The sequence below is a fragment of the Crocodylus porosus genome, unplaced genomic scaffold, assembly GCF_001723895.1.
Source record: "Crocodylus porosus isolate Cpor-Errol unplaced genomic scaffold, CroPor_comp1, whole genome shotgun sequence".
Lineage (NCBI taxonomy): Eukaryota > Metazoa > Chordata > Crocodylia > Crocodylidae > Crocodylus > Crocodylus porosus.
This window is the reverse complement of record NW_017728911.1, coordinates 23824922-23834921: the sequence shown is the minus strand read 5'-3', so window position 1 is coordinate 23834921 and position 10000 is coordinate 23824922. Positions and strand designations below refer to the sequence as shown.

The 10000-nt window shown below is 40.7% G+C and overlaps 1 protein-coding gene across 3 annotated transcripts in view; it reads right to left on the bottom strand.

Annotated features, from left to right (window-relative positions):
* Nucleotides 1–185: 185 nt before the first annotated feature.
* The window catches only part of SPPL2A (signal peptide peptidase like 2A), a 43523-nt gene continuing 33708 nt past the window's right edge, over nt 186–10000 (bottom strand). For 2 of the 3 annotated variants that reach the window (XM_019533667.1, XM_019533669.1), the window contains one exon: nt 186–1774. In XM_019533667.1, coding sequence (XP_019389212.1) covers nt 1700–1774 — 75 coding nt within the window. In that variant the 3' untranslated portion in view covers nt 186–1699. Of the gene's footprint in view, nt 1775–6656; nt 6691–10000 lie in introns of all 3 variants that reach the window. The other variant, XM_019533668.1, reaches the window with a different exon arrangement.

Genomic DNA, 10000 nt, shown 5'->3' with positions numbered 1-10000 from the left:
TCTACAGAGCGGTCAACAATTGACATAGTCATAGATACTAAGCGCTTACATATACCGAAGCAACTAGAAAAATTCATCCAAATTAACCTTTAATTAATTTTTTTTTTTTTTTTTTTTAAAAAAAAGGCAAGAAACCTGTGTGGGGATCAGAATGAAAGGGGTATTAGCTCAATTTGCTTAAAAAAAAAAAAATCAATGATGACAAATCCAATTTAATCTGGATTAATTTTCTAGAGTGCTCCTGTTTTAAGAGACCCTAAATCACCCACTCACCTCTAGAATCTACTCTGGCAAAACCAATCCTGAGGCACTTTAGTGAGATATAATAGGAAAATCTGTATTGCCATTGCTCATTCTCTGTCAATGGTGAATATCAGCCACGAAGGTTCTCCACCTGGCACCTTCTATATGAATTTGAATACATGAAAAGTTGTATTACAATTGTTACTTGGAATTAGAAGGGGTGAACTTCAGCGGTTCAGTTATTGGCTTCTCCAAGTCTCTTTGGTGTAAAGTGTTAGCATTTCTGCCGAATTCTACTTTATGCCTAATCCCTCCCTCCCTCAGTATTTTCTTCATTTGCAGTTTTCAGAAGAAAAATGTCAGCTGTTAACACGTACCAAATTCTAAATATGAACTAATGATTTAGCCTGCTTTACCCTTTCAAAAAAGGATAGAAATTGTCTAAATGACAAATTAAAACACATGCACTGGCCTTAACTAAGAGAGGAAAAGATTAATCACTGTTTACTACATTTTGCACAGCACCAACTGGAAAGACCTTGCAAAAATTATCCAAATTCTAGGACAAGTGGGAAAGCAAGGCTACAGAATTCCTCTCTGACCCTGATCCTATACCCAATAAAAATCTACAAGTGAAGGATCAAAATCTACAATCCTACAGCAAGCAGCCAAGCCAAAAATTCAGAGTTTTCTTTTTTTTTAAACTTTTAGATGCTGGTGTTAAAGAAAGGAGCCAGAGGTTTCAGTTTTATCCTTTCTTTTTTGGTTACATTTAAAGTTTTATACACAATTAAGTAAACCAAAGCAAATTCATTCATGTTGCCAATTCCTAAATATCAAAGACCTTGTGTAAAGGCAACTTTACTGTCACTGCCAACTGAGGAAATGGCCAATGATGCATGAGTCAGAAAGAAAAACCAATGGAGTTGTTCTATCTCCACCTTTATGGCTTATAGTGCATGTGTTTTAATATAAACAGCTAAGATATTTAGACAGTTGCACTGTTACTTTTTGTCTCATATGTCATCTCTGCATTCAAAAGCTTGAAAGTACCATCCTCTTCAGGACTTCCTAGTAAAACAACCCAACCAATTTTTAAGCATATAGCAATCAGAAAGTCAGTTTATGCCCATGGGCTACAGGCATTGGTATAAAAATACATTGTGTACAACACGTGTTTGGAAAATTGCATAGACAATATCTATTTATTTAAAGTGAAATAAGGCACAATTTTTCTAAATATATTTTGGCTATTAAAATGCAAATCTATTTCAATCACTCTGATATAATGTACTTAAACATCTTTCCATAAAAATAGAGGTGCTAGTGTAAAAAAGGCAACTCTCTTTGTCCAGGATATGAAATACTCTAGTGTAAAAATTAAATCAGTCAATTTTTTTTGTAGTTTAGTTGCAGAAAATTTGAACAATGCTATTTCAGATGAGGATCCTTTGCATTATTGTCCTCCAGACTGTTCATTGGTTGTTGCAGCATTTTCTTCATTTGCTGTATAATCCAGATGTTCCATCATCTAGGCATAAACAACAAGAGGACACTTTATAAAAAAAAAAAACCACCCTTATTTATTTATTTATTTATATTTAGAGGGCTAAAATTTTAAATTAGTTAAAAGAAATCTAGCTAGATCAGCAGCAGAGCAGAGTTTAGCAGCATACAGAGAAGAAATCTGCAGGACTGAAAAAAAGCATCATCTGAGCCAGATAATTAAATATGGAAACCAACCCCTCGTTACCACTTTGAAACCCTTGGATGAAATGCTCCGTCATAGAATTCTTTGTAGACCACTTTCCACTGTGTCTCAGACCCCTCTAAAAGGTAGGCAGCAAGATTCAAGGTCCCTTGGACCTGCTGGTGGAGCCACATATCAAGAAACACAGGTGAACAGCCAAACCCCCATCTTTGGACAGTAAAGTAACTCAGCCCAGTCTGGCACGAAAGGATGTACCCCTCGAGGAATTGTACGAAGGTCAAAGACAAACCATGCTGTGTGGAACCTTGACGCTGATTTGGCTACTAGAGGAAAAACATCCTAACTGGAATTCAATCCAGGGTTTAGTGTAATATTTTCATATTAGGACATTAAAAAACAAAGCTAAATTGTGTTAAGTTCCAATAGTAATAAGCAAGCAAGCACGGTGTAAGAAAGGTACGACTCTATTTTCAGTTCCATTTTTAACATTACAGACACTCTTGAGCCAAAATCCTTGTCTTGACATTAATGACAAAATTCCCACAGAATTGAACAGAGATAGGATTTCACTTACAATCTGACCTGAAAACCCCTTTAAGGGCTTTTAATATGTCTAGTGCTGGAAAATTCAATAATCAAAAAAGTCAAATGGTACTAAGATTTATTCCTCTTTAGGTGTACACCAGAGCAGTGGTTTCCTATCAGAAGAGCCTACCACTGGACAAATGCTACTCCATCATTTGGCTAATGGTACCTATCCTTCACTATCCTTGTCACTCCAAGATCAATACATTAAAAATTGATTTATAAGTAACATATTTTACAAACATTTCCTTGCCAGACAGACGAGTACTAATTACAGGCCCAGCTGAAAAATCCACTGAAGTCAACTGAAGACTGCAATATCAACAGTAGCCTTTGGATGAAGGCCCATATTAGCAACAGTGATCCTCTAACTCAGTAGAACTCATAACATGCCAAAACCCAACTACAAACTAGAGGGGAGAAATAGTGTCGTACAGAGTGTTTAGAAATGGTAGGCAATTAATCTCTTCAGCATAAATATTCTATAACCCGAATTCCAGGATCTTATACCTCTTTACATTAAAAATAATAAAAGATAGTATAGCATATAATTTTTCTGCCTCACGTATTTAGAAGAGCTGTATTACTCATGGCATTATATTTAGCATGGGAGGAGGAGGAAGAGGAAAAGTGGGAGTTACTTGCAAAACTGTAAAAACAAAACTGGTGATATTACTATAGAGCAACAAACTGTGACAGTTCCAGGGACCAATCTCTTCGTAGCTACCCCAACAAGAGACAACTGCTTGCTCCCTATGGGAAAATCTGAACCTTCCCAGGTAGTATAAGCTCCTATTTCTACCACAAACGACAGTGAGATATTTTGAATCAGGGTATTTGATCCTTAGACACCCTTGTTTCTAGTCTTGGAATGTCCTACATGGAATATCTTAAAATTATAATCTTTTTAGATGGAAGAACTCAATTAGGTAGTTTTTACTACAAGAGGAAGCTGTAACTTCCTTCTGCTTCTGGGGTTTATTTAGCTGGATTCATGGTAACTGAAGCAACCTTCCTTTAGTGGGTAGGGGTTAAAAATGTGCTGATAAAATATAGAAACCCTCTAAAATTATTTTGTTACATATGTAAGTAACACACAATGGCAGGTGATAAAGGTTTTACTGACAAGAAGTGTCAATGGTCTGTTTACCTAACATTGGTAAAAATGTTACACTGTTATATCAGATGTTCACCTACATTTTATATATGACTACATGTATACTTTCAATTTCAAACTCTGATGGGTTGGCATCAGTTAACTTCTAGTTAACTGCATCTGTTTCTCCCAAGCAACTTTCTTCCTGTGCTCTCAAAGTTGGAGCAAATGCATGGAACAGATCACATTCTAACGACAGACAGACAGACAGACAGACAGACCCACGCCTACATAAAGCCAGTATCTAATATTTTAGGCTTGGGAAAAATGTGAAGAAAGATAGAAGTATTTTCTCACCACAAAGAGATATGCCTGCATCTCTAAGATTCTTTCGCCCCACCCCCCTCTGGCTTTATAGAACACAAAAAAACCCTGAAGTTCTACTAATACAAGTATTTGTAAAGCAAGCTATAAAGAATATGTACCTGGAAATAAATCAGACCAAAGAACCCATTTTGCATTTGACTACACCTGTGAAACACACAGTCCAAAAAGCCCAATTCATTTGAGCAATGTTATAGCTGAAGGCAGAATTGCTGGGTACTTGGAAAAGTAAATTATGCACTTTTTCAAGTGAACCTTGTGGTTTAGTGAGTCATGAAATGTGATTTAGTAAGCCTGCCTGCAATGATCCATTATACAATTCAGCAGAGTATGCTATAAAAAGTGCAGAAATGGAAAGTGGGCCTGTGTCATTATGAAGATTAAGAGATAAACGCCATTAAACTTGCACCTAAAAGCTGGGCCTCAAAACTATATCAAGATAGCATCAAGGGTTTCCATGTACTGAACGGAGAAGTCCAAAGGGCAGGCTGAAAATTCAGGGTGGGGAGGGGGGAAGCCACCCTGAAGAGCATATACTGGGAACAGATGAAGGGGAAAAAGTGAGTTTAAAAGTTACAAACCCAGTCTGATCACCCAATTGTAAAATCTCTACTTGCTGAGATTTCCCCACATACTTGTGCTTAATTTGCTTCACAAAGATCAGTGTGCATTAAAAAGAAGTTGAAAAGTGATTTGTTACGTAAAACTTGTTTTCTCTAAGTGGATTATTTGATCGTGCTGTTAAAACAAATTTTGTATTTATTTCAGGTCTTTCTGTTTGGAAGGGAGGAAGAAGGAAAATAAATGAATAAAGTGTGTTTATAGTTTCAGGACCCAAATAGCATCCAGGTTTACCAATAACAGGCACCACTGCCCTTCAGACTAGTAAGCACACAAGATATTCGGATGCTTTCACTAAGTGGGATATTGACTATAAGCTGCTGGTTACAGTCCAATGCAAAACCTCTGCATCTGTATTCTAAAACTCCCAGGAAGCTCGTTTGGAAAGTTGTGCTGCTCTCAGAAGCACACGCCGTCTGCATTCCTCCCCCACCCCTACTAATCCTCTTCAAGAGAACATAAGCAACAGCCAAAGCAAAATTACTGCATTTAACCAAATACAAGATGACTTTGAATTTAAGGTAATAGCCAGATAACCCCAATAACCAGATTCTATACATGGAAAATTATAACAAATGTATAATTTACCATATATAGAATCTAACTATTGGAAAGTAGTCTTAAATTCAGCTCTCTGCAGCAGAGGGGAAGGGAGAGAGGTGGCCAGACCCCCAACACTTCGTACCTCTGTCCTGCCCCCTGCCACTTGTCCACCTCCCCTCAACTTGTCCCCCTACCAGTGCCTGTACCTATCTGTCAGTGCTCCCCTATCATATCCAATGAGGCAGTTCTGCCTTGGGGCAGGCAGTAGTGGCAGCTCTGGCCCCAGCCATCTCAGCTTGGTAGCAGCGGCAGCAGCACCTCTGGGCTGGGCTGGGTCCAGAGCTGCTCCCTGACACCATGCAGTTCTCCCCCCTTACCTCCCTGCACCAGGTGGTCTCCCATTTGTTCCCCCTCCCCTTCTGCACAGTCCAGTCTCTCGTGAACCACATCAGGGAGGCACTGTATGTAGTCTGCTCTGTCAAATAAGGTAAAATTAGCCTTGGCTGTATTTCACACTAATGGCTACAGGGCCTTTAACACCCAAGCTAGCTTGGGCAGGTCTCTACAGGTCTGCTTCATTCAGGATAGGCTGGCCCTAGGGTATCAGTCACAAAAGGCACCACAATATATGGCTGAAGATGGAAACTGTTGTACAGCAAGATTGTTACCTAGTAATAACAATAAGACAATATTCACATACAGGCAGTAGCAAACAAATTTAACGGGGGACTGACCTATCTGCAAATATCAGCAAGTTACCACACAGATAAGGAAAGCAAAGAGGGTAGCTGGTGACCACCCTGCAGATCTCAAAGATCCTTGGAGATCTGGCACATCAGAGATGCAAGACACATCAGGTCTTACCATCAGGCTTTAAAAATTGTATTTATTTGATTCTCTGGCTACACATGCCCTTAGCCAACATGCAATTCTCACAATCTTTTAAACATAAATGGGGTCCTGAAGATCAGAGTAGTCTTGTTCTATATTTGTGGACAAACTACATTTTAAAAAGGGGAGTGGTTTCATTCTGATGAAGGATAAGTGAACTTAAGGGAAAGGACAACTGGAAGGCATCTTTTAAGTTAGTTCCATGACACATTTTTATTGCTGTGTCAATGCAGTAAAAAGTGGCTGCTGTTATTATTCCCCTATCTGATTACACAGACAGCCAAGTTCCAGATGAAAACACGGGTATAACTATTTTTGGGTAAGAAGTCTTTTCTGTGGTAACTCCATTTCTTATGCAGCTAATCTGCATCTATTCCAATAATAGACTCGCTCCAAAATCTTCCAAGCTCTGACTTTTTATAAAGTGCTCATAAAAAGTCATCTGCCTAACTGCTTTCTTTTAATTAATTAAACCCAAACTATAGGAAAAAGATGGAATAAAGAAGGCAAAAAGGAAAGCAAAGACGCAATGCATTAATAATCCCGTTAATAAAATTGTATGAGAAGAAGGCCATGTCACACCTTGTAGCAAAGGCTTCCTGGAGGAGTCCAACACCTAAATAAAATTCAATCCATTACTAGAGTTATACTTAATAAAGACACATTAACATCACAAGGCTTATGCAACACTAGCAGCATAAAGGGGAAAAAGGAAAATTTATCTGACATACAAGTTCTCCAGAATAGCTCAGACTACCTTTTTGGCCAGAAATCCTCAGTCAGACCTCTGTTAAGTGGGGTTTGTTCTGTTGGGAAAGCACTAAAGGCCTTAAGTTACTCCTGAAAAGACTCCAAGCGTGGATTCCTCCCAGCGGAAGGGATATCCAGAGGTCTTTCCCTTATACTATGAGACCATAACAAGCAAAGTACATTGGCATCTTTCAGGCAGTGTAGGCCAACGGTACCAGAGATGGCTGTAAGCTCACCCTGCATCTTCCCCCCTCTTAATCATATGCAGCTGAACATCTGACACCAAATTTAAAAAAAATGAAAAGTTACATATAGATTGTTCATGCAAAATGCAGCACTCAAACATCAGTAGATTTAACCGTGCAATAAAGATCAGATACCATTTTCTCTGAAAATATACTGAAAATTATTCTGGAAAGTCAAGGAAACACTTTTAGCTAAATGCAGAACTTAAGAAAACTCCCCAGTAAGATCACCCAGGATGTTTAAACCACACACAAATCTCCAGATTGTAAATCAGTTTCTAATTTTGTGCCAAAATTTTAAATCATCTGACCCAACAACAGACTGAAGCTGAGTGGTTTTAATCCTTCAAAAAGAAACCAGCTGGAGAAAAAAAAGCACATGAAGTAACTACTATGGCAACATAATACTTCCAAGTATGAATTCTGTGAAGTGTAAGAAGGCTTTTGTTACCTAAAACCTGGACTTAATTATTTCGATCATTTCTTTTAACAACTTAACTGAGAAAAATACAGGAGGAACATTACTCGGTTTCACTTACTACATCCTGAGGTATTACGCGCCTGCGCAATTTTGTGCATAAAAGGCATCACCGTGCATAATTTAACCACAGTGGGCTCTGTGCCTCCACCTCCATGACTTGGAGGCACAGAACTGTACGACTGGACAGCTGGGTAAATGGGGAGGGAAGCTTCTACCTGAAGAGGGGAAGGTTGGGCATGGAGTTTGTGGGTGGGCATGGAGGTGGCTGTGGGTTGGTTTGGGTATCGGCCATGCACCATGGGGCTGGATGGGCTCCATGCCTCCACATGCTGTTTCTAGCACTCCAGCAGGAAGCCACATGTGAAGCCAAGCAGGAGCCCACCCAGCCTGATAACATGTGACTCCGTGCCCCCATGCGCACCTTCCTACTGGAGTACTGGAAGCCTCAAGCAGAGGCATGGAACCTGCCCGGCCTGATGGCTTGTGGCTCCCAGTCCACATGCTATCAGGCCAGGCTAGTTGGCTCTGTGCATCCACGTGGATCTTCCAGCACTCTGGTGGGAAGCCACATATGGAGGCACGGAGCCGGCTTGGCCTGATGGTGCGCAGCTCCCACCTGCAGTACCACAAGCCCTATGTGCTGGCACAAAGCCAGCCCATTCTGATACAAAGGCACATGGAAGCAGTGCCAGGCTGACTCCATGCCAGCAAGTGCAGGCCTTGGGACACAGCCAGAGGTACATGTTGCTGGGGGCTCTGCCTACCATGGCCATGAGAACCCTGACGGCCTGCTGCCCTCTTCATGCACCCCCAGGGAGGCATGAAGAGGGCATATGCCCCCCAGATTTTTGTGTGGGGTGAAGGTGGGCTGGGGCTCTGTGCCCTGCTGCCTTTGCCCCAGGAGCTGCACTATGCCATATTGTGCCTCCCACCAGACAGGCAGGGGGCACAGTACAGCACAGCCAACATACGACAAAGTTGCTACTAATTTTTTTTTAATCGTGCAACTAATTAAATGTTTTAATCATTTGAGAGCCCTAAAAAAATAAAAGTAATTAATTTTGAATAATTTTTAATTTTTCTGTGCATAATTTCCTGGGGTGTAACTTATAAAAAAAATCCACAAAAACTAATCTCCCTAATCTGACCGTAGCCTGACCACTTGGGTCTGTGCAGGGACCTCTATGATGCCTGTGTCAGGCAGACGCATCTTGACGCATGTGCATAGCATAAGGTCAGCAACACAGCTCCTTTACAACTACTAATTTAACTGATGAAGTGAAAAAATAGTAAAAATTCATCCTCATGCCTCTAATGGCCACTTTCATCTGCTGGATCTATCAAAGGAGAAAAATCCTCACCTTCACCTGTCCACGAGATATACCTTTTACATATACCCCATCATAGGACTCATGTACACACGAAAGTTATTCCAGAAGATGTAAAGTATGCTCAGTAGCATAACTGGGGGGCATAACTGGGGCAGCAGCCCGTAGTGTGGTCTTTGGGGGAAAAGACAGTACGAAAATAGCTGCCAATGGCAGCTGGTGCTGCTCCACACAAAGCTGCTGCCTGGGGCACAGAACTACCCTGTTGTACCCTTGGATGTGACTTAAAAAAGCTGAACAGCCTTTCTGGAAGACGTCTGTGTGCAGAGAAACCCTCCAATGAAACTAGTGCAGAGCTCTTAGCTGTGTTCAGTGTAGAATGACAGAACAGGAAGTATGTAGCCTTCCACAACTGCAAGACCAGTCTATATTAGCACAAGAAAAGCAGAATGGAAACAGCTAAGGCAGCAAGAAGCGTTCAGTAAGTTATGGCAACTTCTTTAATTAGTTGTATTTGCAACTAAAGGACCACTCCCAGCTATGCTACAAGCTATATTTGGGACAACTTGGGGGACAGAAGATATAAAAAGGGTTTTAAGACACCTGTAAGATTTCCCCAGTATTCTGGAACAGTCTTAGATCTATGGCATACATTAAAGCAGGGGTGAATAATTATTTCAGGTACAGGCCCGCTTACCGAGTTTTGTTCGAGAGCCGCATGGGTAGCCCTGCCCCTTAACAGGTGCCCCACCCCCTGGTCGCCATCTTGTGACTAGAAGTCCTGCCCCCTAACCCCTTACCTTTGCCACCAGAAGTCCCTCCCTCCCTTGCCCCTGGAAGTACTCCTTTCAGTAAGGGGTTTTGCCATCTCAGAACTAGAAAAATGCAAAATTATATCCTAAAAAGCAAACATTTAAAACATTCATTAATTTGATTTCAAAAAATATTCTTGTCCTGGTTTACATGCGTTTGTGTAGTTTACATAGAGGTGATTGCACAATAGCTTAAAATGAAGTCTTACTCTTGTATATTGTGGGGGGTGGGTATAGATATGTTGGGGGCTGTGGGTGGGTATGGGGTTTGTGGGGGGACTGTGTGCGCATGTGTGGAGAGGATGGTTGG